This window comes from Diceros bicornis, chromosome 25 (genome assembly GCF_020826845.1).
Source record: "Diceros bicornis minor isolate mBicDic1 chromosome 25, mDicBic1.mat.cur, whole genome shotgun sequence".
In the NCBI taxonomy this organism is placed as follows: domain Eukaryota; kingdom Metazoa; phylum Chordata; class Mammalia; order Perissodactyla; family Rhinocerotidae; genus Diceros; species Diceros bicornis.
This window is the reverse complement of record NC_080764.1, coordinates 548,825-574,742: the sequence shown is the minus strand read 5'-3', so window position 1 is coordinate 574,742 and position 25,918 is coordinate 548,825. Positions and strand designations below refer to the sequence as shown.

The window sequence follows — 25,918 nt, the reverse complement described above, 5'->3', positions numbered from 1 at the left end:
ATGTAATCAATGCCACTGAATAGTCCACTAAAAGTGGTTAAGGTGGTAAATTTTAAGTTCTGTACATTTTACCACAATTTGAAAAAAGCAGGGGGTTGATTCCCTAGAGTAAGACCATGCACACAACTGTACACTATGGGGCCATGAAAATGGTGTTCTAGAACAGTCTCCCAGAGGGCAGCCCTCAGCACCAGCAGCGCCGGAGGGGTCTGCTAGAGAGCATGTCTCTGGGCCAACCCAGGATGTGCTCCTAGCCCACACTCAAGCAGGAGAGCAGCCCACTACAGGAGAATACTTAACATACAGGGGCCGGCCCAGGGGCGTGGCAGTTAAGCTCACGCGCTCCACTTCTGCGGCCCAGGGTTTGTGGGTTCGGGTCCTGGGGCGGACCTACGCACCACTTATCAAGCCATGCTGTGGCAGCGTCCCACATACAAAATAGAGGAAGACTGGTACAGATGTTAGCTCAGGGACGATGTTCCTCACAAAAAAAAAGACACAGAGAGAGGCTGGGCACTTACATGAAAGAAGGCGGCAGAATATGTACAAAAGGCTCCATTTTTGTAAACATATTCACTTATTTTATAAATGCCCAGAAAGATGCAAAAGGTTGGCTAAACTGCAGCTACTGCCCAGAATGAGCAAGGCCCCCACCCAGTGGCCAGGAGAGAGGTCTGTACAAGTGAGAAAAGCCAGCGACAGTCACCACACCGTGCGGCCCTTCCTGCAGGGCAGGTGCTCCTGAAGGCCACGTCTGCGCTCTGTCTGAGCACGGGGAAGGCTCGGAGGGCCCTGAGCACTTCCTCGGATGGCGTGGAAATGGTGGGTACATTTCTATTGTTTCACTGATAGCAATATACATCTTACTTCTGTTCAATTTTTAGAAGGACGTTAATAAATTAATACTTCTTAGAACTGAAATGAGAAGACCGTCACAGGAATCGCCAGCTTCCCAGCCACACCCTGCCTTGACTCTCGGGTACACGTCAGGCCGCCCCTGACTGCACTGGGCCTCATTCTGCCCCGTAAAGTGCTCACACAGTGCCGGGCTGTCAACACAGCACTGGTGTAGCTAACTCATGCGAGCGCATCCTTACCTGGCAGAGGGAAAACGTGGCAGACACGACCCCAATCAGGACGTTCAGTGCATCCTTCACCAGCTCACACTCCTTCACCAGGACGGGCTGCGGGGCCTGCAGGAGGCCCCCACCAAGCACCTGCAGCTCCCCTTGGCGGAGCCTGCAGAACCTGTCAAAGGCGTCCCTTCCCGCCTCGGTGAGGTAGGGCTCCTCTCTGTGGCCAGGGGGGCTGTGGGAGACAGAGGAAGGGTGGTGAGCAGACAGTGCGACACGCACCTTAACTACATGAACAAAAGGCAGGAGAAAGAGTGATTCAGAACAGTAAAATGTCTAAGAAATACAGACCAGGTGTGGGTCCCAACCAACCACCCACAAACCACCCAGCCTCTCAGTCAGCATCGGGCAGGCTCGGCGCTGGCTGCAATCCATCTCGTCAGGACAACTCCGTGCAGAAATATGTCCAGAGGCAGCAGCAAACGCCCCACCCATCCAGCACCCATGGGGCACACAGTGGTCCTCAGGATGACCACTCACTCACAATGTATCTTTATGTTAAAAACAAGCGCAAAGTTTGCACACCCAGGTTCATAGCAGCATTATTCACAACAGCCCAAAGGCAGAAGCAGCACAAGTGTCCATCGACACATGAACAGATAAAGAAAATGTGGTCTAGCCACATAACGGAATACTAGCCTTAAAAAGGGAGAAAATTCTGACACATGCTCACAACGTGGATGAACCTTGAAAACATTATGCTGAGTGAAATAAGCCAGTCACAAAATGACAATTACTGTATGATTCCACTTATATGAGGTCACTAGAGTCATCAAACTCATAGAGACAGAAAGTAGATGGTGGGTGCCAGGGGCTGGGGGAGGGGGATGGGGAGTTAGTATTTAATGGGATGGAGTTCCAGTTTGGGAATGAGAAAGTCCTGGAGATGATGATCACACAACAATGTGAATTACTTAATGTCACAATTACTTAATTATCCTAAAAATGATTAAGATAACTTTTATGTTACGTATATTTCATCCCCCCTCCCCCCAAAAAAGCACAAAGGACAAAGTCTCACGAATTCTTAGGACAAAACAGGCATGCTGAATCTTGCTGAGGGCGGCTCGGGGCATGGCAGCCTCCAGGAGCTTTCCCTCCAGAGGGCCCTGTGCTGGGGGTTCAGGAACGGCGTCCACCTAGCACAGTCACATCATTCACATGGCCAAAAACCCAGTATCGCTTTTTAAATATTCCTTTGAAAGCCATCAACCCCTACTGAAAAGTATGGAACAACTGTTCTTTTTAAATTCACTGGAGGGGCCAACCCCGTGGCATAGCGGTTAAGTGGGCACTCCGCTGCTGGTGGCCCAGGGTTCGGATCCTGGGCGTGCACCGACACACCGCTTGTCAGGCCATGCTGTGGCAGTGTCCCATATAAAGTGGAGGAAGATGGGCACGGATGTTAGCTCAGGGCCAGTCTTCCTCAGCAAAAAGAGGAGGATGGGCATGGATGTTAGCTCAGGGCTGATCTTCCTCACACACACACACACACACACACACACACACACACACACTAAATAAATAAATATTAAAAAATATTAATTAAAAAATAATAATAATAAATAAATCCACTGGAAAAAGTAATTTCTTAATAAATGAAGCCCAGGGAATACAGAACTTTCTGAAACTTCTGTTCTCATTTTCAACACCTCACCAGCTCCTTCTCCTCCCTGCCAAAAAAACCCTTATTTTTAGATCTAGCAAATGAAAAAGTGTATCATTTATTTTTCAAAAACAAAAGCCGTTTTCTGCGGGGGTAACAGCTGCACACTGTAGGCCATTCTAAGATCAGGATGGTGTCTGACCACCCACACGCCTTACCCCACATTAGGCACGATGTACAAGCACAGGACACCTCAGAACTTGTTAAAATCCAAGTGCTTTTTAATCGGCAGTGCACTGTAATGCGCTCCTTCCCTCTTTCAGCAAGTATCTGCGTGCAGGCGGAGCGGCAGCGGACAAGCCCAGCCCTCACGGGGCAGCGGCTGCAGACAGAAGAAATGAAGGCACTGACTTAGAGCCCAGGAGCCGGGCTCAGAGAGGGACCGGAGACTCTGGTCGGGAAGGCCCCGGAGCAGGGCTGAGCTGTGGAGCAGCAATCCTGGCAGAGGAAGAGCCTGTGCAAAAGCCCAGAGATAGGAAGAGGAGGGGCTGGTGAGTGGAGCTCCGCGGCAGGGAGGGTAGAGGCAGACAGGGTGAGGTCCCGGAAGGGTCGGCCCTCACTCCAGACCAGGGGCGGCCATGGAGCATGGCAGGCAGAGCAGTGACGTGATCTGATTTCTGCCCCTGGAAGGTGGCACTGGCCATGTGGAGGAGGGGCTGGGAGCACAGCAGGAGCAGGGAGGCCGGTCCTGAGGAGGCCAGAGTCAGCAGGTGGCGTGCCGCCAAACCCGGACACCGGCCCATACTCCCTCGGGGCAAGAACAGCGTAATGAAAGGAAAAGCCTCTGAAGCTCCCAAGTCCTTCAAACGCCCCTCAGGACAGGTGTGCATGCCGTGGGTGCCATCCCACTTCACACATGAGCATATACGCATGCACTCTTCCAGCGTCCACCCCTGCACCACCTGGGCCACGTGCGCACCCACCTTTGGTGACTCAGAGCTGAGGGAGAAAAGTCCATAGAGGAAAACACCAAATTCACACCTGTCCCAGAGAGCTCAGCCCTTAACAAAACTGCTTCCCCCAGAACGAGTGACAGACTCAGAAACAGCGAGGCCTGCGGCAGGGAGGGGAGCCTTCAGACCAACGCTGGCTCTCAGCGTGATGCTCAGGGGTCTCGAGGCGAGGGCAGAGTTTACAATCCGGGGGCTGTGGGTGGACAGAGGCTCTGCTTCTGGCAGGGCAGCAGCTTCTTAATTGCCCACAGGTCAGAGCTCATGGCAGGAAACTAGCTAGTTGCTGGGATTTAAACTGAAACAAGTTCAAAAGATTTACCAAATGAACTTGAGAAAAAGGCCTCAGGGGTCAGGGGTCAGTGGGATCACGTTACCACTAGAACAGGCAGAGGAGCAGCCTTGGAGGATGTGCACTCGGGGCTCATGCCCAGGGATGGCATGGCCCTGGCCGGTCTCCCTGCAGAAGCTGCCCATGCTGTGTGCTGCTTGGCACAGGCTAATGCCCCAGGAGTGTTAGCTGCAATCCCCCTCAAAGGAAACACTATGGTGGCGCTCCCCACTGCTGGAGCTTTGTGGTCAGTTCTGCCTTCACAGAACACTGAGGAGATTAAATGCATTCAGAACAGGGGGCAAGGACGGAGACCTGGTGAGCCCTCATGTCTCCTAAACAGTGACCTGAAAAACTAGGCCTAGAAAAGTAGGAGCTAATAAACGAAACACCATCAGCAAATGTTTACAAAAGACAGGGGTAACTTGGTGGGCCAGTTTTAGGCATGTGAGGGGTTAGCAGAGAACAGGACGATTAGATTCATTTTGTACACACAAGACAGAACTAAGACCTAACGGGAAGTCACAGGGCAGAGAAGCCCTGCCAACACCAGTGGTGCTCAGGGAAGCCGGGAGCTGGCCGTCCCTGGAGGAGTCCACATAGGGTAGACAACTATGCCAGGACGGCTACCCCAGCGGGCAGTGCCCACACACAACAGGCGCTTCATAAGTGTCTACCCCAGAGCGTGTGCTCATCCGAGGGAGACCCTGCAGGAGCCCAGAGGCTGCATCAGAAGGCACTCAGCTCCCCGCTAATCCCGTTCTTTCATTCACTGCTCCCCAAACTGGTGTTCCACAGAACTGCCAGCAGGTGGGCTGTGACAAAGGGGTCCCATGACCAAACACCTGGAAACGTATGTCATGTGTCCTCTATCCCCATTCTGGAGGTTTCAAGAGACAGCAGCACATCACAGACTCTGGGAGGTCCTGAGTGCAGAGGCCTGTGGGCCGGACGAGCCCAGGGAGCGAGCTGCCGGCACCATCAGGGAAACAGCCATGACTGGAGCCTCTCGTCAGCTGGAGAGCGCCACTCTCAATCCTTCTAGATGCATACAGCAGTATGAAGGCTCCGTCAGCACCCTGAGCCTGGCACTGATCACACAGCCTGCCAGACCGCCCTCAGACCCCTGACCGGGAGCCCTCAGGGCAAGAACGTAACTCAGTTGCCAACTGACCGCTCTGATGGCAAGTGTGGTTTGCAGAAGTCACTGGCATAGCGGGAGCCCCCAAAAAGCCTGGAAGTCCTTTCCCCTCTGCGTTTCTCTCGACACCCAGGACACAGACCATTTTGTACACTAGCTTGACTGAAACTTCCAAGTTCCTAGCCCCTTCACAGCTGTTCTAGAAACAACCGCCTGGGCTCTCTGAGAAAAGGCACTGTTCCACGTGGGGGGAAGGGCAGTGTACTGAAAAGCAGAGGCTCCCGTACCATCCAACTTGCTCCCAGCACCTCCGCTTGCTGGCCTCGTAGGTGAGCACAGCGTCCCACAGGTCGATGTCTGGAGTCATGCCTGGTTCAGACTGGGAATCGGGAGTTAAATTGGATGCTGACTGGAACCCTTCATCTTCTGACTGATCCACACTCTGAGGAACCTGGAGACCATGGGAAAGAAGGAAATAGCACGTATGCCTGAGTCTAAATGTCCCCCAAGTGTGATCAGAATTCCAGGACTTTTCCACACACGTGTTTACTCCTTACAGGAAAGACCTTGTAGAACGTTTCTATTTTTCTCAAGCAGGTATGTACTACACAATGTTTTTGCCCCCACTGAATCGTTTAAGAAGTTAAACAAATTAATTTATTAAGGTTATCGATTTCCAATTTCACACAACACATAACCCTCAATATAACTTACAATGAAATTTTTCCTGAAATGCCTCCAATCTGGAAATTCCACTTTGGGGAATACAGCACACACAAAAAAATCATACTAGACACACAAAAATTTATACACACCAAGATGTTCGCTATAGCATTATTTATGTTTGGAAATAACTAAATATCTCATAGTAAGGGAACGACTAATAACAGCGCATCCTTCCAGCAACATTTATAAAGCCACAAAATACAAAAGCCAATCATGATTTATTTAATAATGCAGGCAAAATCCCATTTATAGGTGAAAAAAAGTATATAAAACTGCATGTAGAGAATGAACAAATATTTTTTGCCACATGTGGCTACTGAGCACTTGAAATGTGACTTATGTGACTGAGGAACTAAACTTTATTTCATTTTAATTAACTTAAATTCAAAAGTCAACTCTAGGGCCGGCCCCGTGGCTTAGCGGTTAAGTGCGCGCGCTCGGCTGCTGGCCGCCCGGGGTTCGGACCCCGGGCGCGCACTGCCGCACCGCTTCTCCAGCCATGCTGAGGCCGCGTCCCACATACAGCACCTGGAAGGATGTGCAGCTGTGACATACAACTATCTACTGGGGCTTTGGGGGAAAAATAAATAAATAAATAAAATTATAAAAAAAAAACAAAAACAAAAGTCAACTCTAGAGGGCAGAGTAAGTGACTAAATACGCCGTGATAGACGAAAGATGAAAAGCAGCCTGCTGTCTTGGTGTGCAGGTTGGCAGCAGCGTCGCCACCCAGGAAGGCGCATTCCAGCAGCCCTGCCTCCCCACAGCTCAGCCACAAGTGGCTTGAGAGCTATCCTACCTTTACCATGACCAAAGGAAGGTCAAAGGAGGCATTTCCAAACGCCTGAGGAGCCAGAGGCGGGAAAGCATCACTCTACCTTAATAGCCAGTCCAGAGAGGTCTGCGCTGTCTGGCACCGGGGGCAGGTCCAGGCGGACATCCATGTCGTATGTACGGCTGTGCACAAGGGCACCGAACAGCGAGACCCGGGTGTCTCTCTCAAACCTGTCACCACAAGGGTCACCATACGAGAAGAGCCCAACAGTGGGCAGGCCAGTGCCCGGCGCCGCCTCCATCACCTGAAGCGCTTTGTGGATCATGTCCTGACATAGATACTCCTCTCTGGAGATCAGAGACTGAACGTCCATCTCAAACACACTCAGGTCGTAGCAGTCGTAGCCGCTGTAGGGAACGTTTCTCCCAACGTACTTGTTGTTAAAGAAGTAGTCCCGCTTTCGCGGCAGCACTCGCGGGGGGCCACTCCCTGCCAGCTGAACCAGGAGGTCCAAAACAGAGCCCACCTCCGCAAGCGGACAGCAAGGGCCTGCTTCCAGCTCCTCCACCAGCTCCTCCAAACGGTCAGCCTCGGGGCCCAGGCCACCCACCCTCAAGTCGAAGGACAGCATGAGGATCTTGTTTTTCACCGGGAGTTTTGAGGGGTCAGGCTGCAGCCTCTGCGTCTCATCTTGAAACAGACTGGTGAAGAGAGCGTTGTAGGCCACCCTCTTGAGGCTCTGCTTCGCCCTCCTTCGGCTCACGCCGCGCTGGCCCAAGCGAGCCTTCGCGACCGGCAGGAGGGCCTCGCACAGGTCGTCGAACAGCTGGGTGATGCTGGCCATGCCCACCCTCTCGGCTCCGGGCACCTCGTGCCGCTCGGCGCCCCCTGCCCTGCGGCCGCAGAGCCCGGCTCGGCGCGGTCCCCCGGTCCGGGCCCTCAAGCCGCAGGATCCCGGCGCGGGACGAGCCCGAGGACACGCTAGCGTGGGCGCACACGGCACACGTGCGGCTCCGCGGCCTTCCCGTGTCCCCGGGAGGGACGGCGAAGCAGGCGCCGCCCAAGGGGCAGTGGGGGCGGCCGGCAGGGTCCGCGGGGTCAGGCGCACGAGCCCCGCTCACAGCCTCCCGGGAAGAGCGCGCTCCCGCTCCTGCCGCCGCCGTCGCGTCACCGCGACGCGACCGGCCAGACCGTCGGAGCCGGCGCGCCGGAACTGCGTCACCGGGGAGCCGGCGGGGCGCGGAGGGGCAGGAGTGGAGCTGCCGTCCAGGGAGCGCTTCCGGCTGGGAGTCTCGGACCCGCGGCGGGGAAACTGAGGCCGGCGCGGGCTGAACCAAGCAGACGGAGTCAGGCTTTTGCCTAACTATTTATTGCCGGGGCGTGGGGGGCAGGGCGGGCCGTCCGCGCAGGGCGGCGGGGGCGCCGAGTGGACGCAGGGCCGGTCGGGACACGGCCGCGGGCGAGCCGTGCCGGTGACGGTTAACCGGCCCTGGGGGCCAGGTGGTGGTGTCCGTCCCGGGGTGTAAAGACTTCCACCCCGGCCGACGCCAAGCTCCCAGGTCACAGCACTGGAGGAGGAGCTGGGAAGAGGTGGAGGGTCCCCTGGCACTGCCGTGAGCGGTTCCGGGCAGCACCCCACTACCCAAGGGGCAGTCTCCCCGCAGAGCTCTAAAGCAGGATGTCCCCAAGGCCCCAAGCATCCAGCCTGAGCCTTGCCCCGTAGCCTCACCGGCCACCTGCAGCATTTTCCACTGCGGCCCCAGCTGCCCTCTCAGGTGCTCCAGGGCCTGCATGTCCTCTGGGGAGGCCCTGGAGAAGGGGCCCAGGCTGGGGGGGGCCTCTCCACGGAGCACCCGGACCAGGACCCCTGCAAGCTGGGGTGTGGATTCCTGGGCCAGGGGCAGAGGTGGAAGCAGAGAGTCACTGGTCTCTCCCGACCTCCTAACCCTAACCCTAACCCCCCAGCATGTCCCCTCTGCCCAACTCACCTCCTCCACCAGTACCAACACTCGGCCCCCTGCTGGTCCCCGCAGCAGTGCAGCCAGGAGTGCAGCTTGGGGGTTCTGCAGGCCATGGGCTGGCCCCAGTGCCACCAGCACCAGGTCAGGCTGGAAGCCATAGGCCAGGGGCAGCACCAGGGCTAGGACACAGCTCAGGAACCCACCAGTTGTCTGTGGGAGGGACAGGAGCATGGCCCCAGCCCCTCATTCAGGGGATACCCCTCCTGCCAGCTCAGGCCACCCCACCTCCCAATCTTTGGTGGGCAACTACACCAGCAGTCCCATCAGGAAGCCAGGAAGGAAGCCAGGGGCCTGGCCCTCATGACGATTCCAGTAAGCAGCAGCTGCCCTGCCCTGTGACATCACCACTCACCTCTGGTAGTGGCATGGAGACGTGGAACATGGACAGGGCAGCTGCCTCCTTGCCCCTGATATTCAGCCATAGATTCCTTCTTCCAGGGGAGAGTGAGCACATGGACACGTGTGCATGTGTGTGAGACGCTGCTCACCCTCCAGAACCCAGACTTCAGAAGGGGAGGTAGAGAGCTTGGGGGGGACAGGTGCTAGGACTGCTGACCCTCTATAGTGGAGACTCTCCTGGCATTGCTCCCAAGGGCCCCTCTACCAAATTCTAGCTGTAGAAGACTCCCCCCACCCATCACGCCTGGGGCCCCAGGGTCATGTGCCCACTCACAGGCAGGATTGGACATACACATGACCCAGGAGTCATACCCATCATCGGCAAGGTCTAGGGGCCGATCCAGCTGTCCCACAGCCACACAGAGCAGCCTAGAGGAAGAGTCGGCCCCAGGACAGGCTGCACTCACCCCTCCTGGAGTCCATTCCCAGAGCCCTCCCCATGTGGCTAGCCAGGGCAGGAGATGCCCTTGGGCCATTCCCTCAGAGGCTCAGGCTGGCCAGGTGAGGCTCACCTCTGGGCTCCATGAGACAGGCCACACCGAATGGCCACATCCAGGGTGGCAGCTGCAGCAGGGGCCGGGGTGGCTGCGATGCCGCTGCTCACCTGTGGAGTGAATAACAGCAGTGGAGGGCAATTCCCAAAAAGGTAAACAGACCCGAACATCCCTTCTTTGGCCCTTGTCCACGTGGCTGTCATCTGTATACACTGAAGTCAAATTGTTCTACTTTTGAAAATAAGATGTTTAAAACCACACCTTAAGTCACCCCCTTCACCGTTCTGCCAAAGAGTATTTAGTTGAGGGAACTGAGGAGGGGTGCTCAAGAACCCCGTCCCTGGGGGCTATTCTAGGAGGGGTCCTGGGCACAAGGCCACACTCGTGTCGTGGTTCTGCACCACCCAGTCCTCCCCTGGACAGGCCACCCATCACGGGTAGGTCCTGGGCCCTGCCCCTGGCTCCACAGCCACCCCCGCCCCTCCCAGGTGCCCCCACCTGCCCATCCAGGATCCCATCCAAGAGATACAGGACCTTCCCGAGTGCAGTGAGGGCCTTGTCCTGGGCCAAGGCCTCATGTGGCCTGTGGTGGGCAAACCAGAGGGACACATGGACATAGGGTGACACATAGACCACAGGTGAGTCACACACAGGCATATGGGTGGACACAGCCTCACCCCTCTCCCCAGGCCCACTCTGCCCACCTGGCCCAGACCTGCGTCTCCTCCTGCGGGGCTGACCCCTCCTGATGGAGGACATCAGGGGGCAGGAGCAGTGCTGCATCCAGCGCAGTCAGGGCAACAGCTGTGCGGACGGAGGGCGTGGGGTGGAGGCGCAGCTGGTCCAGGAGGGAGCTCAATGCAGCCACGGCCTGGGCCGCTGCTGCCTTGAATTCGGGCCCGCCAGGCAACAGAGGTGAGAGCCTCCCCTCTGGGGAGCCGGTGCTGGGACTCAGTACAGGGGCCACATCTAGAGGTGGTTCAGAGTTACTGCCGCTTACTGGGAGCCCGAGGTGTGATCCCACCTCCCAGCCCAGGCCACAATGACCTTGCTCCTGGAGGCTCATCCAGTGAGGAGCCTGGGCTGCCCGGACACTCTGGATGGACTCCAGGGCGCTGCAGGGACAGGCAGGAGTAGTGAGGCCTGGCCTCATGCCCCCAGCCCTTCCCACCCTCCTGCCCCTCGCACCTGCGATGCGGCTCCATGCACCCTGACAGGGGTGGGACAGGGTCACCCAGCAGTGCCTGTACCATCATGCACACCGACTGAGAGAGCGACTCCAGGTGGTAGCCACCCTGGAAGGTGGAGGAGGGCAGAGATGTGACTGGGGAAGGGGGTCATTGGGGCAGGATGTTGCCATCCCAGGCAGGACGCCATACCCATGCAGCAGACCCCCTCTGACTGCTCCTCAGCCTCTGGCCCGTGCACCCTCCCTGCTCGCCGCAGTCACCTCCAGCACGGCACAGACCCGGCCGCCAGCCAGCACCTGCAGCAGCTGCGTGAGGTGGGCAAAGCACTCTGGCGTGGCCTGCATCTGCCCCTGGAATCAGAGCCACTGTGAAGGGGGCCTGGCCCGGGACCCCAGGAGCCCTCCCCAGCCAGGCTAGGCCCTCACCTCGGGATCCCCAACCGCTGAGTCAAATCCTGCTGCGACTAGCACCAGCTCAGGGTCAAACTGTGGGCAGGGCCGGTGGAGAGGAGCAGGAAAGAGGCTGGAGCAGGGACAGAGGAGGCCCCTCCAGAGAGACCCTCCCCACCCACCTGGGCTTTGTTCCACTCTGATGGAGTTGACAGGACTCTGGGCACCGAATACCCCATCTCACCCTCCTGCCATCGAGACCACCCCAACGCCCCACGCAGTCACCTCAAAGGCCAGGGGGAGCAGCACGTGCAGGAAGGCAGCCACGTAGTCAGCATTTCCCATCCCAACCTGCGGCCACAGGGTGTCAGTGTTGGGCCTCGCCAGGGGGATGTGGGGTCTTCACCCCTGGGGCCTGGCCTCTGGGGGTGACCCTGGCAGGATGCCTGGGCTCCACTCAGGAGGCCCGGAGCTGTGGGGCAGGGGAGGTGGGCTGGGGGAGGGGCAGGCACCTGGTTCCAGGGCAGGTTGACAGTGAAGCCGCGGCCCTGCCCCTGCCCGACAGCATCTGCATCTGATTCGCGCAGACAGGGCCAGAAGCGCCCGTGTTCGTAGCGGTGCCAGGAGAAGTAAAGGACGCTGTGACAGCCAGCCGGGGTCAGAGGTCAGAGATCAGGACCCTTAGCTCCACAGCTCCTCAAAGAACCCTGATCCCTAAGCACACGGCCACGTCTCCCCCGTCAGATTTTCTGAGACCAGGCTGAGCACTCCAAAGAGTTGCGTCGCATGGAAGGGTCTTGTCCCCATCCCTAGCTCACCTGGGGTCGTCCTCAAAGATATACTGGATGCCCTGGCCATGGTGGATGTCCCAGTCGACAATGAGGATCCTGGGGACAGACAGCGCTGGGGTCACTGAGGGGTGGGGCCTCCCACCTCCAGGCCAGGAGCCTGGCACAGGATGGGAAGGGGCTGGGTGGGGTCTCCTAGCAGCCGCTCCACCCTCTTCCTCTCTGGCCTGGCCCCTGCCCTGCAGCCAGCCCCCACACACCTGTGCAGCCCGTGTTTCTGCTTGGCATGTTTGGCTGCTATTGCCACATTGTTGAACACGCAGAATCCGTTGGCGGCGGCCCTCTGGCTGTGGTGCCCAGGAGGCCTGCGGGTGAGTGGGGTGCAGGAAACGTCAGGGTCATTCTGTGCCCTCACAGGCCACCCACGGGTCGGGGCGGCCAGGGGACGAGGACAGCTCTCACCTCACCAGAGCGAGCCCGTTGTGCACAGCTCCAGTCAGCACAGCGTCCACCAGCTGCAGCGCAGCCCCTGCGGCCAGCCGAGCACAGTGGAAGGTGTTCTGTGGGGGTGGGGGTGCAAGTGAGTCCCTGCCTGCTACCCTCACAGGCTCTGCCCAGGCCTGTGCCAAGCTACAGGACACCAAGCGCTGAGCAAAACAGGCTACACCATCCTAGGTGCCAACAGCGTCAGCCGGCGGGTGTACAGGGCGTTGGCACGTTCAGGAGCACAGGGACACTGGCGGGGTCGGCAGCCATGGCCGAGAACAGGCATAGGCATGCAGATGTGTCTGGGTGGGAGTGTCCCCGGGGCACGAACCGGATGGAAGTAGATGGCATCATACTGTCCAGACAGCGCCTGGAGCTCCCTGGTGCCCAAGGCCTGGGTCCCCCGCAACATGGCCACGTACTCCGGGCTGCAGAGGGGCAGGCAGGCCAGGCAGGGGTCACCAGAAGGAGGGGAGGGAGAAGAAGGGGCTGGACCCCTGGTGGGACTGCCCACCTCACTGCTCCCTCACCCCCCCCCACCAGGTGGGGAAACAGGCACGGGTTGAGGGGGAGAGGCTCTGTTTCAGAGGCAGTGGCAGGCTGGGGCCTGCCAGGTCTTAAGCAGCCTACTCCAGGGCGTGTGGCCTGCCACGCGGGGTCTGACCTGTGCACCAGGCCCAGCTCCTCCTCCGAGGCCTCTCTGGCGGCCAACCGTAGACACCTCTGCTCTAGGCCACGCTGCTGCAGGCTTTCCAGGGCTGTAGTCAGGCGCTCAGGACACTCGATCTCACACTCTGGGCTGAGTGCACAGAGAGCTTGGAGTCCAGAGCCCCCTCCCCATCCCCTGCCTCTGCCAAGTCACACTTACTCGTCCCAGAGCAGCCGGGCGGCCGTCATGTCCTCGTGGTACACAAGCGCGGTCCCCATGGCCCGGCCACCCGGGGTGGGCGGAACCCAAACGCAGCCACTCCCAGGTGAGCGCACGGCCGGTCCCCACCCTGCAGCCCCAGCGAGCAGCCCAACGCCCGGGCCAAGCGGGGACAGCGGGCACCGAGCCTGAGCAGGTACACGCAGCCGGCGCCGGAGCGAGGCCGGGGTGGCAAGGTGGCTTCCGGCTTCCTCCGACTCGCACCCGGTACCGTCCCGCCTGCGCCGCCCAAACCCCGCCCCGAAGCGCAGCCGACGCGAGCAGGGCGGGCGGGACGGCTGGGCCCCCTGGGCTCCTCCTCGCCGCCGCGTCCCGCCTCCGGCCCGGCTCTCCTCCCTCCCTCGGCACTCCCCTCACCGCCAGCCCCCTCCCCCGGGCCCGGCCCTCCTCCCCCCCAGCCCTCCCTCCTCTCCCCCGGGCCCAGTCTTCTCCCCTCACCCCCAGCGCCCTCCCCCGGCCGCTCTAGCTGCGGCTCCACCTCCTGCTCTGGCCGGGAACCGGGGGCAGGTGGCCGGCCTTGGTTCCCCTCCAGAGATGGGAGGGAACGGGTGTGAAGGCCGAGGGCCGGTGTGCCCGGGACCTCCGTGGGCTGTCACGGCGCCCCACCTGCGTGCACTGGACCGAGCCCTGCCATCCGCCCGTATTCCGCCCCAAACCTCCCCAGGCCCACCCTCACCGCGCAGGCCACCGGCTCCGACGCGTCAGCTCATCGCGTCCAGCGCTGCCCCAGGCCCACCCCACCAGGCTACGCGAAGGCCTGCGAGGGGAGGAGGGCGGAGGCCGAGGGTCCGCAGGGGCAAGGCCGTGAGGCAGGAGAAAGCCCCGCCCAGGGGCGGTGGTCGTGGCTCAGCCCGGCCTGGGCTGCACCGACCGCAGCTCTGTCCCCAAGACTTAAGACGGGAGTGACAGTGTCTAAGCTCCCGACAGACCTCTGGCCGAAGAGAGGACGAGTCGGAGGGTCAGGGTCGTGGCATAGAAGCTGGGCAGGAGCCGCCGCAGGGTAGGGCGAGGCAGGCAGGCGGGAAAAGCGACCAGTGAGGGAGGGCCTGGGCGAGGGATGAGTGAATGAACGAATGAACGAGTGGATAAGCGGGACCAGCAAGGGAGGAAGCGCGCGCACGGCCACAAAGCGAGATGGCCAGAGAGAGGAGGAAACCGGGAGCCGCAGCCTGAAACCCGGGGACTCTGGGACAGATCCCCGGTAGCGGGCGTGGGCGTGAGACGGGGGCGGGGCCACGGGCGGGGCCCTGGGTCTGGGGCGGGAGTGCCCCCCGTCCAGTTCCCCGGTTGCCTCGGCAGGGCAGGGGAGACCCCCACTGGGGTAGGAATGCAGACGGCGGCCCGCGGCCCCGCGTGGGTCCCCTGGCCACCTGCCGGCGCGGGCAGCTGATGTCCCGCCGGGCTCGGAGGAAACTCCGGTTGGGTCTTTTTGGGGTCAAGTGCCCGCCCCTGAGCCAATCACGGTGGCTTGGGAATGGCGTGCTCTGATTGGCCATGCTGGGGCACGTGGCCACGAGGGGCGGGGCCTGTGGAGGGTCGCCCCTCCTGGATGCGAAGCGCGGATGGTCCGGCAGAGGTCGGTCCCGGAGGACTGGAGAACCCCTGGACAGAGCAGGCTGGTGTCCACTGGGGCAACTCGTCTGACCGTATTTGGCTGGGCCAATATGCGCATGTCCAGCCAAATTCCAAGCCAGGAGAAGGGGACAACGTGGCCCCGCCTTGGGTGCACCTGCTCGGGAGACAGGTGGGAGGAGCCAAGAAGGCCGCAGGACCCCAGAGAGCCCGAGACCGCTGCCCGCCCTCGGAGACGTCAGATGGCCGGCCCGGGGCTGCGCGGGCTAGACGACGGTGCGGGTGCGTGGCCAGAGGAGGGGCAGGCAGCTTGGGAAAAAAACAATTCACACTTCTGCTATGCCACTCGCGCAGACAGGCCTGGCATGAGCCCTCCTCGGGACCCTGGCCTTGGAGAGTGAAGGGAGCCCAGACAGCTGGGACTAAGCCCCAGGTTGGACGCTAACTCCGCCCCCATGAGGCCCTGCCCTGGGTCTGGTTTCAGGATCTAAGCCATTAGAGGGAAGTCACCCCATAAGAGGGGCGGGAGCCAAGCCCTAATGTGGGGGCTCCAGGCTCCGACCTCAATGGCACAAGACAGGGGGAGCTGGGCACCAGCTTTGTGACCTAGGAGGGAGGGGGGTGCCCAGGCCCAGGGGCTCAGGAGGGGCTAAGGCTCCCAGACAGGCCTCTTTTCTCTGTGCAAGGCTGCAGATCAGAGGCCTAAAGGTGGAGATCCAGCCCAAGAATCAGAGCAAAGCCAGAGTGGGAGCTCTACAAAAGGGTCTATTTCCTTCCAGCCATGTGGGCGTGCCACATGGCCAGTTTACATTCCTGGCTGGCAGTGCAGCAGAATCCACACCACCGCCCCCCAGGAGAGATGTCCCTGAGTCAGCACCCTGCGCCCTCCCTGTTCTTCCTTCTCAGCAACATGAGCTGGGCCTCAGCACGGTCCAGAGCAGGCAGGGTCAGAAGCCAGGCCCAGGTCAGGTGGGCCTCCTGTCCAGAAAGTCCAGATGCTCCTCCAAGGTTAGGCTGAGGTGGGGGCCTGAGAGCAGGGGAACAGGCTGGGGGGAGGGGATCCATGGATTGAGGAGTTTCCTGGGATGCAAGCCCTAGCAACAGTCACAGTGGTAACCAGGATCCCCTGCCAGGTGGAAGACCCAGCCAGGGTCCTCAAGGTGTCCCCGCTGCCACCCTCAGGGCCCAGGGCTCTTCACAGGGCTGTCTCCTTGGAGACCTTGGCTCCCAGCTGCCGGGGAGGCTTGAAGCTGAGGACCTCTTTATATGTGACACCTGGGGTGGGGTGAGAGCGACAGAGATGGAGAGTCATGGGAGGAGGGGCTGGGTCACACAACCAGAATCAGCTCCCACAGCACACCAAGGGCAGACGCCAGCAGCCTGAGACGAGCACTGGGCCCAGCTCACTGGTGCTTGCCCTGACAAGTGATGAGTCCTGTGAGACCCCACTCAGGCTGGAGGTGGGGAGAGCTCCCAGGCCCAGAGCACAGGCTGTTAGCCACTGACCCGCCCCCAAAAACACCAGGGTCAGAGGTCACTGCTGAGGTGCAGGTGCCAGGCAGGCTCCTTTTGTCCCACACATGCAACTTCATCGCAGGCCAGAGCCACTCTCAGCCAGCCCATGTCCGTCCACAGGGACTGTCCACCCTGACAGGGCTGCTGTAACCCAAACCCACTGCCCCTAGAGTGGCTAGGCAGGCCTTGGCCCCACAGGCTGTCTCCGTAAGCAGGGACATCCTAGGAATGTAAACGCACGTGTTTACTCAAGTGGACTGCTCAGGGTCCCACCAGGACATACCCGTTTCTATATCCAGAACATCCATGAAGACTTAAATGAGAGGGATTCCCACCAACTATCCACAGCGTCCACATTCCTCGCCTGGTGGACATGTTCCCTGAACGGTGGGCCCAGAGCAAGCCATCCCAAAGGAAGGGAAGGGACCTGCTCCGCCTCCCCTGACCAGTCTGCAAAGAACAGGCTCCACTGGGCCTCGCCAGCATCCCATGCTCACCTGGGCAGTGGAGCACCTGTCTGGGGACACGGGTACTCCACAAGCCAGTTCAGGAAACACTACGCATTTAGAGCAGGTGGTGTGTGTAGTGTGCCCTGCATGGGGTGTAGTGTATTCCCACCCCATGGGGTGCCTTCTAGGCCCTTCATCTAATCCCAACACAGGGGTCAGTCCACACAGGGAAGGTATGTGTGAAGAGGCCACTGCTGCAAGGCTGGCTTTTCCTGGGGAAACAGGAAGTGATGAGTTCACATTCCTCACCGGGCTCAGCCATCAGCAGACCACCTGTCCACCATGGTCTGCAGTAAAAGCAAAAGCTCTCACCACAGTTGTGTGGGCGGGGACCACAGAGAAGATCCTGTGGCTTGTGGTTTTCGAGTTATCTTTTTTAGCAGCAGAAAACTTTCATCAAACCAAACCAAACTTATAAGCACAAAACACAGCACAGACAAGGGTGGAGCCCCTGCTGGAGGCACCAAGGCACCCGGGGGCCCTAAGGAACATGGTTGGAGAACCACAACCCAGCCCCCCCCACCCCCCCACAGGACCAAAGCCCTGGGTCTGAGGCAGAGCCAGGACGGGGCCCAGGACACAGCGGCAGCCATATGCCACGGCCCCAACAGTGCTAACTGCTGCCTTCACACATCCCTGTTCCTCCAGGCTGGTCCTGCAGCCACCGAGAGAAAGACACCAAGCCCAGCCCCCGTGGCCTGCCATTCTGGAGTGGACACAGATGAGGCTAGTTCCAGAGGGAGGCCTCAGGACCGGGCAGGCCCTGAGCCCAGCCTAAGGTCAAGCAGGTGTTGATTGGCCCTCAAAGATGAGGGCAGGGGCCCTTGGTGTAAGGGGACAGCCATCTGAACTGCTCAGTGGGGCTGAAGGGGACAGGCAAGGGGTGGGGGGTGGGAGGCACTGTGGGCTGCCTGGGGTGGACCTTATCCTGCCAGCAGGACATAAGGGGTATGCAGTTGTTCAGGTGGCTGGGTCCTGAAAGGGGCAAGGGGAGGTGAGGACAAGTCTGAGGTGTGAGTAGAGGCCTGGGGGGCGAGAGGTGTGGAGGGGCTCCAAGCTGGCCAGGGGCTCTGGCCTGGACGTGGGGAGGCTGGGCAGCACTGGGGCGGGGCCAGCAGGTCTGGGGCCGGGAGCTGCCTCCCCACGATTTCCAGAACTTATCTCCTGCTCCTGTGTGTGCCGAGCCTTTCAGGAACACCCTCCCTTTCATCCTTCAGCCCCAGCCAGAGGCCACCTCAGCCAGGAAGCCCCACTGCCCTCTCTCTGACCTCCTGTCGTGTTTCTCACCTGACCTGCATCCCGGGGTGGGGGTACCCAGGGCTCTGAGCCTGGCCACCTGCACGGGGTCGGGGGCCCAGCACAGGCCCTGCCCAGAGCACCCACTCACGCTTCCACTCGTCCAGCGTGCGGTCCATGTCATCAAAGGACTCGTCGTACTTCTGGGCCTTGGGTTCGTCCTCCGTGTCCTGCAGCGACTCGAAGTAGGGGTGGGTCAGCGCCTCGGCCGCCGTCACCCGCCGCTCCGCATCCAGCACCAGCATTCTCTCCAGGAGGCTCACGGCTGGGGGGACAGCAGGTCAGGTGAGACCAAGGAGAGGGCCCCACGCCCCAGAGCCCTGGTCATGGACCCCGCACTCCCCCCAGTCCAGCCCTACCCAGAGGGCTTGCATTGGTCAGGATGGAGGCAAAATCCTTCTTCTCCAACTCAGGGAGGCCCTTCATGTAGTTCTTCGCCTGTGCGGGAAGAAAGGGTGAGGGACCTGCCCCCAAACCCGGACCGGCCCCTCCAGCCCACCCTCGGCTCCTGACTGACTTCATCACTCTGCAGCCTCTGCACAAACTCAGCAGGAGGCGTCCCCGTCACCTTCATGATCTCCTTCAGCTGGTCCAGGTCTGCGGCAAGGTCAGGAGCACAGCAGGGGCCAGAGAGCAGAGTTCACCCACCCCCCAGCCTGCTCCCCAAGGTGTAGGATACGATCGTTGCCCTTGAACAGCGTCTTCCCCGTGATCATCTCTGCCATGATGCAGCCCACCGACCAGATGTCCACTGAGACAGAAGCCCCCACATCAGGGCTCTGTGGGCAGGGGAGGGTGGGGGGTGGGGGAACACACACACGGGGGTTCGGGGGGATGGAAATGGACACAGGACATCTAGCCTGCCCCGTCCTCGCCTGGCTCCCATCCCAACTCAGGAGCCTCCCTGCGGAGCAGCCACCATGGGCCTTCCTTTGAAGAAATAGGGAGGCTGGCACAGTGGTGGCCCTGAGACTCTAGGCAGTTTCTCACCTGTCTGTGTGTAGTGCATCCAATTCAAGATGACCTCAGGCGCCCGGTACCACCGGGTTACCACGTATCCGGTCATCTCGCTGTCTGCCTGCCTGGCCAGGCCAAAGTCCAAGATCTGCAGCCAGAATCAGGAAGGTGGGGCAAAGGGGCCCCCAGGGAGTGGGTGGGCCAGGCTGTGGTCCAGGGGACCCCAAGGGGACTGGGCAGGCCAGGGCCTCCTGCCAGCCCTCCAGGGCCTGAGGTCATGGCCAGGGATGCCCAAGCCTCTGCCAGGATTCCTCCCCACAGCCAGTGCACCCAGCCTGCCAACCTTGCCTTCCCCCCACTCTTAGGAGCAGGTACCCCAGGGGGTCTCCTCTTCCTGCTCCTCCACTCTCCACTGACCCCCAGGACCTGGCCAGCACCTTTGGGGAGGCCATCTCGATCCTGCCCTGATCAGGCATGGGGGACTGGGGACACATCCCACCCTTCCCTTCAAGCAGGGATGGGAGTGTGCTCAATGCGCCCCATCGAGTGCCTCCCCAGGGCCCATCTGCCTATCCGCTGCTCGACCACTGCCTGGATGGCTGGGGTCTGGTCTCTCTGCCTGGGCCTGGGCCTGGGCCAGCCCTCCTGCAGGCCTGAGGGCTAAGGATGCAGCAGGCAAACGGGCAGGTGGGAAAGGAACCCCTGAGTCCCCGCACCTGACACGCACCTTCAGCTCACAGTCCTCGTTCACTGCCAGGTTGCCAGGCTTCAGGTCCTGGGCAGAGGGAAGGTGGCCATGTGGTCCTGCCCACCAGGGTGTACAAGAGCCAGAGCCCGCACAGCAGCTGGATGTGGGAGCAGCCACACTCGGCCGGCCTATGCCTGCAGCCCTTCTCATAAGGGTGGAGGTGCCTGGGACCCCCAAGGCTGTGTGCAGGTGTGGTGCACACTCCCCACTGGACCCCATCATGCTCCCTTACAGGGGAGAAATGGAGGCTCCTAGGGGTCGAGCCCCTCGCACACCCACACAGCCAGGACTCACCCTATGGATGACACCAGCAGCATGGATATACTGTGGGGAGAGAGAGAGGGTCAGCAGAGGTCAACTTACTGGGACCTCAGAGCCCCAGCCCAGCCTGGAGGGGCTCTGCCTGCTCCTGCGGCTTGCCCCCCGCACACATGTCCCCACCTTCAGCCCCTTCAACATCTGGTAAACGAGGAACTGGATCCGGTCCTCACTCAGCTTCTCATGCTTCATCAGCTTGCCCAGGTCCGTGCCCATGAACGGCATCACCAGGTAGCTGCAGGGGTCAGGGCGGGGTGCAGACAGTGGGGATCACACCTACTGGGCCTGGGCCCAGGCCCAGACCCCGGGAGGCCCCGTCACCCACAGCATCAGGCCTCCACCTCCCACGTTGCCACCCCAGGCTCCACCCACCTCCAAGGAGTACCCGCGGCTCCTTCTACCCACCCGCCCTCCCCAGAATGTCAGGCGGGTAGAGGGAAGTCAGAGCAGCGGTGGGGCCAGTGGGACATTTGGGTCAGAGGGGCAGGCTGGGCAGGCGGAGGGAGAGAGACAGAGGGGAGAGATACTTAGCACCCCGCCAGGACACTGAAGCCAGTATGGTCCTCGACCTCTGCAAGGTCGGACGGCAGGAGCCTGGCCTTCCCAGCCCAGCCCCTGGCTCTTGGCTGACAACAGTGTGAGTCCAGAGGGGGCCGCCTGGGCAGCCACAGGGCAGGCTCAGCAGGGGCAGAGGGTCCTCCCTGCCACCCCTCCCTGCCTGCCAGCGAAGGCCAGCAGCTCCAGTTACACGTCACATACTCGGTGCCAGGGTCCCAGAGCACAGGACCTGCCGGCCAGCAAACACTCAGGCCCAAGGTTCGCACCTCCAGCACTGGGGAGGGCCCAGGGCCAAGCGTGGCAGGAGGCCCAGGCTCCACCCGGATGTGCCAGCGCCGTGGGTCCAGGGGCACGTGGCAGGTGGGTGGACTGTGCTGTAGGGAGGGGGTGGGCAGGGTGCATCCCGACCCCCATCCAGGCTGCAGGGAGAGACCTGTCTCAAGTGGGTCCCCACACCAACCCAGAACACCCAGGAGCCACCCAACACTGCTCTGCCCTGCCCACCAGCCCCGGCCAGCACTCACAAGTCTGTGAAGTCATCCAGGGTCTCGTCAGGAGTGAACACGTCCAGCAGCCCGATCACCTGGGGAGGGGCCGGAGCACCAAGTGGGATAGGGACACAGCGGAGGGCGCGGGAGCTCGAATACACCTCTGAGGCTGATACGGTGCTCAGGCAGGAAAGCCCCCTGCAGCTGTACCCGTCTCCCCCTACTGCCTGGCTCTGCCCACTGGCAGCACGACCCGGCCTGGCACACATGCCCACAGACACAGGCTATTTTTGGATGGTGACAGCTGGGATCCTCTGGGGGAGGGGCAGCCCCAAGTCTGGGTCAGCTTCCAGCCGTCCAAGGAGCTCCAGCCCCTTGACCCTTCCTCCCCCTTTTCCTGTCCTCCTTGAAGACCCAGGATCAGGGTGGGGACAGCCCCTTGGGGGAGAGCTAGAATCTGGCAGGTTCTTCCTTTGCTGGAGAGGCCCAGGCGGGCAGCACTATGACCAAACCCCTGACCCCAGAGACCCCTGGTCAAAGGTGATGGACAGCAGACAGGTAATGTGACAACTGGCCCCAGGGCTCAGAGTGACAGGGCCTCCAGGAACCCAGGGAGGCCTTCACATCCGAGCGGTTGGCAGGGGGGACACCTGGCAGAGGTCATGTGGATGGTGGCCGAGGCAGGAGGGAGAACACTTCGAGCGTTTGAGGAACATGGGGAGGGAGGCCAGGTGGCCGAGGCCCAGGCCAGGGAGTAGCCAAGGAGAGGCCAGAGGGAGCCGGAGGAGGCCCTCACAGCCAGGTGAGGCTTGGCTTCCATCCTAAGAGCCACCGAGGAAGGGTTTAAACAGGCATGATACTGAATGTGTCTCCCTGGCTGCTGTGTGGGGGCAGACCGGAGTGAGGTAAGAGTGAACGTGAGGTGGAGGAACAGCTAGATGACCATTGCAGCCACTGGGGCCAGAGCCATGGGCAGCAGGGGAGGAGAGAACAGAGCAGGACATCCAGAGAGGGGCCTGGGGCACTGGGAGGGTATTGTAGCAAGAGGGAGGAGAACAGAGGACCGGATCCCCGAGATTAAGGGGATTGTCAGGTTGACGGAGACTTCTGTGCCTCTGCGGTGCAGATCGCAGCAGAAGTAGGGGAGAAGGAGAGGGAGAGGCTTGAAGTGGAGGGCGGAAGGGGCAGGACTAGAGCACGTGGCAGCCGCTCCACAGCCTCTCAGAGCCTGTTTCCTCCCAAGGAAATGGGTTCACAATAGGCCAGCCTCCCAGCTTGTGTGTGGGGTGCCTGGAGGCAGTGCTGGGTGCTGGCGGGTGAGGAGCTGGATGGGGATGGTAGGACCCACCGCACAGTGGGGTGGCCCCAGCACAGGCTGGGGGGCAGGCCCCAGGAGGGGGCTGGGCCAGATCAGGGGTGGGAAGCAACTGAACAGAAGGCCCAAAGACCCTGCTGGATGAGAAGGGTGGGTGGGTGGGAGTGAGGGGCAGTAAGGGAGAAACCGGATGAAGCCTGTCTGCCCTCACGGGGACAGGCCTGGGTGTGACCAGGAGGTAGTGAGGCCAAGGCTGGGCTGGGGTCCACCATGAATGGATTTCACCTGGGAAGAGATAAGGGCGGAGACGGGCAGGCTGAGAGAATGAAGAGCCAGCCAGGGGCTAATAGGGTGGGCATGGGCATCAGCCAGGAACCAAGGGGACAAGTTTCCGGCTGGACACAAGGACTCATTCCCTCCAGGGAGTGCTGGCGGCTCTGATGACCCGGGAGGAGTCAGACCACCTGTGGGTGCCCAAACCACCATGCCTCAGACTGGGCCCAGAAGTGGGGTGAGACAGGAGTGGCTTCTGTGGGAGGGGGCAGAGGTCATGGCCGCAGGAGGATTGCATCAAGAAACAACAGGAGCTCCCCTGGCGGAGAGAAGGGCTCTTAGCAGCCAGCAACAGCCACGAAAGAGGCCCATGGCAGCTGTGTCCCACGGGCAGATGTGGAAACAACTGGTAAGCGCCCAGATCTGTCCCTTCCCCACTGTCCGTGAAGCCCCCATGGACATGAAGCCAGCGTCTCTGCGCCCAGTGCCCTCCACACATCAACTCTCTAAACCCTTTCACCACCCCAGACCCCAAGGCTCCGAGGTGACAGCCAGGATGCTGACTCCAACACTATGCCTGCTCTGTGTTCCCAGGGCCCCAACTCCTAGGGCTGAGGCTCAGGAGGTAGACTGGAGCAGAGTGGGTTCAGGAGGGGCTGGACCGGCTGGAGAAGGGGGCCTGCGGTCGGGCAGCGGGGAAGAGGATAAGTGCCCCTTCCAGGAAAATCGCTCCTCTCCCTGGAGCGTCCTCTAACTTCAGGCTCCTGGCTGGAGGCAGCGTTTGGGTGAGACATGGATGATCCGCCTGGGCAAGTGGCCGGCCCCTGACCAGAGCCTGGGCTTAGGAGCCAGATGCGGCCCCAGGAGGAAGCCAAGGAGCTAAGTCCTGCCCAGGGACTGGCCTAGGAGGAGAGGACCAAGCCCTGGGGCAGCAGTCTCCCTCAGAGAGAGGAGGGGCTCTGCCCTCACCAACTGGAGCCGCCCACCCTTCTCGGGGACAGTGCCCTGACACCCGCCCCACGGCACAGGGGGACGCCTAGGAGCCGGGGAGGAGGGCGACGAGCGGCGCCGACGGACGCGGCGTCCTGAGCCCAGGACCCCGCGCGACTCACGTTCTCGTGGCGCATGTGCTTGAGGAGGCGCAGCTCGCGGTAGGCGCGCTTGGCGAACAGCACGGACTGGAAGGGCCGGTACAACTTCTTGATGGCCACCTTGGCGCCCGTGCGGCTGTCCACGGCCGAGCTGCGGGACGCACCGCTTAGCGGTGGGAGGGAGGGAGGGCCGGGTCACCCCGCCCAGCCACCCGCGCGGCCTGCGCTCACCACACGGCGCCGTAGGCACCCGAGCCCACGGGCTGCAGGTCCTGGTACACCGCGCGCACCTCCCAGGCCGTCTTAGTCACCTCTTGGCGGTAAAAGCCCCTGCGGGCGGGTGGCGGAGAGCTCATGGCGGCCCGGGCACCGCCCCCGCCGCAGACCCCACGGGCGCCGCGCCCCGGGACCAGGAACCGGGATCGGCGGGCTCCCTGGGCGCGCGCCGCGGGCCACCGCGCGGGAGAGCCGGTTCCACGCCGCCCGCCCGCCGCCGCCGCCGCCGCCGCCGCCGGGCACTGCCGCTCCCGGCTCTTCCCTCCGGGTCGCCGTCCTCCAGGCTCTCCCGTCCCGCCGACCCCGGCCCGACCCAGCCCCAGACCGCGTAGCGCGCGGCCCCTCCCCTGCCTGCGGACCAACCGGCCCCCGGGCCGCGCGCACGTGACGCCCCCGCCCGCCCTCGGCCCCTCCGGAAACCCGAGGCGGCTGTGGCCCGGGAGCACCCGAGACTGGGGGGAGGGGACGGAGGGGGAGGGAGCGCCGCCCCGAAGCTCAGTCCCAGCCTGGAACCGGACCGGAAGGGGTGTCGGAGACCCCCGGCTCGCCCCCGCACTCAGGCTGAACCCCCGGGCCCGCGTCGGGGGTGTCTTAGCTTGGGGCTCCTGTCTCCTCCTCACTAACCATGCCCCCAGGGCGCTGGGCCCGTCTTGGGCAGCCTGAGGCCGTCGGACTTCTATCCCCAGCCCTACGCCACTGTCCAGCAGCCCGCCAACTTCCACCCCCCCACACCTGAGCGCCCCCCACCCCCGCCTGATCCATCCATTCCCCAGTGTGAGGTCCCCAGCACCTGTGGGGTCCGTATGGGAGAGCTCGTTCTGTCTCCCAAACTTAGGCTGCATCCCCAACACCCCTCCCTGTGACCACAGACCCCAGGCCTCCCAACCCCAGGGAGCCAGAGAAGGTGGTCCTGTAGGTTCCCCTTGGGCCCTGTGCACCCCAGCTCCCTTCTCTCCCCCTACTTGGCATGTGGGGAGCCTGCTGCGAGCATTCGCAAGTCCCTCTGCGCGTCCCAGCCCCTGCCCAGCTTATTCCCTCCTGTTTGTCCTTCAAAGCCCAGCCTGAGCCTCTCCGCTCTCTCCAGGAAGGTGTGCCTGACCCTGCGGGTGAAGGAGGGCCCTACTGGGCCTCTCAGCGCCCCCTTACCCCTCAGTGGGACCCATCCTGGACCAGATGCTCCTGGAGATCAGAGCTCCCAGCCCCCTGCCACATCCTCCCCTAGCCCAGCGATGGGGGTCTGAGAAGGAGTAGGGTAACAGGATTCCCAGGGCCCCCTGTCCCGCCCTCTGTGCCCTGCCCAGCTGGCTGCCATGAATCAGCAGCTCAAGCCTGGCCAGAGCAGCTTTACACCTGGGCTGCTGGTTGGTGAGGCTGGTGATCCAGAGCCCTCAGGAGTTGGAGGTCAGTGGAGGCAGCCTGGGGTCATGGGAGCCACAACCGCCTGTACCCGTGCCCTTCATGCCCTGGACTGCCTGTGGCACTCTACCTGCCTCCTCCAGGAAGTCCCCCAGCTGGACCCCTTATTCCCTGTGCTGGGGCCCAGGGTCCAGCAGGGTTGCCTATCAGGACACACCGCCAGATGGGG

The 25,918-nt window shown here is 61.5% G+C and overlaps 3 protein-coding genes across 22 annotated transcripts in view; all 3 read right to left on the bottom strand.

Moving 5' to 3' along the window:
• The window catches only part of TUBGCP6 (tubulin gamma complex component 6), a 30,410-nt gene extending 22,565 nt beyond the window's left edge, over positions 1–7,845 (bottom strand). For 2 of the 3 annotated variants that reach the window (XM_058568090.1, XM_058568089.1), the window contains exons 1-3: positions 6,826–7,844; positions 5,509–5,672; positions 1,098–1,308 (exon numbers count right to left, since the gene is read on the bottom strand). In XM_058568090.1, coding sequence (XP_058424073.1) covers positions 1,098–1,308; positions 5,509–5,672; positions 6,826–7,566 — 1,116 coding nt within the window. In that variant the 5' untranslated portion in view covers positions 7,567–7,844. Of the gene's footprint in view, positions 1–1,097; positions 1,309–5,508; positions 5,673–6,825 lie in introns of all 3 variants that reach the window. The other variant, XM_058568091.1, reaches the window with a different exon arrangement.
• Positions 7,846–8,075: 230 nt separating this feature from the next.
• On the bottom strand, positions 8,076–14,172 carry HDAC10 (histone deacetylase 10). Of its 10 annotated transcripts, none has more exons than XM_058568073.1 (19): positions 13,358–13,723; positions 13,154–13,288; positions 12,821–12,917; positions 12,466–12,563; positions 12,264–12,368; positions 12,034–12,102; positions 11,728–11,854; positions 11,501–11,566; positions 11,252–11,311; positions 11,087–11,176; positions 10,825–10,931; positions 10,684–10,751; positions 10,341–10,605; positions 10,135–10,219; positions 9,655–9,746; positions 9,455–9,511; positions 9,096–9,174; positions 8,711–8,893; positions 8,076–8,611 (listed from the first exon to the last, which is right to left on the bottom strand). In XM_058568073.1, exons 1-19 carry the CDS (start codon positions 13,414–13,416, stop codon positions 8,090–8,092), a joined length of 2,364 nt encoding a protein of 787 aa, XP_058424056.1. In that variant the 5' UTR covers positions 13,417–13,723; the 3' UTR covers positions 8,076–8,089. The 10 variants fall into 10 exon arrangements, with proteins under 10 accessions (XP_058424056.1, XP_058424052.1, XP_058424053.1 ...); XM_058568079.1 differs by having other exon boundaries at positions 8,201–8,302; positions 8,452–8,611; positions 10,341–10,751; positions 13,358–13,722; XM_058568069.1 differs by having other exon boundaries at positions 10,341–10,751.
• Positions 14,173–15,734: 1,562 nt separating this feature from the next.
• MAPK12 (mitogen-activated protein kinase 12) lies at positions 15,735–24,434 on the bottom strand. 9 transcript variants are annotated; one of them, XR_009223866.1, is made up of 13 exons: positions 24,289–24,433; positions 24,079–24,208; positions 21,415–21,473; positions 20,456–20,567; positions 20,309–20,338; positions 19,994–20,041; positions 19,300–19,414; positions 18,989–19,060; positions 18,827–18,906; positions 18,669–18,747; positions 18,301–18,574; positions 16,496–16,726; positions 16,200–16,264 (listed from the first exon to the last, which is right to left on the bottom strand). XR_009223866.1 is itself a non-coding variant. In XM_058568083.1 (13 exons), exons 1-12 carry the CDS (start codon positions 24,411–24,413, stop codon positions 16,794–16,796), a joined length of 1,185 nt encoding a protein of 394 aa, XP_058424066.1. In that variant the 5' UTR covers positions 24,414–24,433; the 3' UTR covers positions 16,213–16,264; positions 16,788–16,793. The 9 variants fall into 9 exon arrangements, 8 of the variants coding, with proteins under 8 accessions (XP_058424068.1, XP_058424067.1, XP_058424071.1 ...); XM_058568083.1 differs by lacking the exon at positions 16,496–16,726 and adding an exon at positions 16,788–16,954 and having other exon boundaries at positions 16,213–16,264; positions 18,401–18,574; XM_058568085.1 differs by lacking the exon at positions 16,496–16,726 and having other exon boundaries at positions 15,735–16,264; positions 18,401–18,574.
• Positions 24,435–25,918: the final 1,484 nt, after the last annotated feature.

Coding starts and splice junctions, on each gene's coding strand:
- MAPK12 (XM_058568080.1), bottom strand. CDS start 24,413: ATGAGCTCTCCGCCACCCGCCCGCAGGGGCTTTTACCGCCAAGAGGTG. Junction 20,568..21,414: donor CTGGATGACTTCACAGACTT/GTGAGTGCTGGC, acceptor TGACCCCTGCAG/CTACCTGGTGATGCCGTTCA. Junction 20,339..20,455: donor AGATGTTGAAGGGGCTGAAG/GTGGGGACATGT, acceptor CTCTCCCCACAG/TATATCCATGCTGCTGGTGT.
- HDAC10 (XM_058568069.1), bottom strand. CDS start 13,416: ATGGGGACCGCGCTTGTGTACCACGAGGACATGACGGCCGCCCGGCTG. Junction 12,918..13,153: donor GAGCTGGGCCTGGTGCACAG/GTCAGACCCCGC, acceptor GCCCCTCTGCAG/CCCGGAGTACGTGGCCATGT. Junction 9,175..9,454: donor CTAGACCTTGCCGATGATGG/GTATGACTCCTG, acceptor CTCCCCTGGAAG/AAGGAATCTATGGCTGAATA.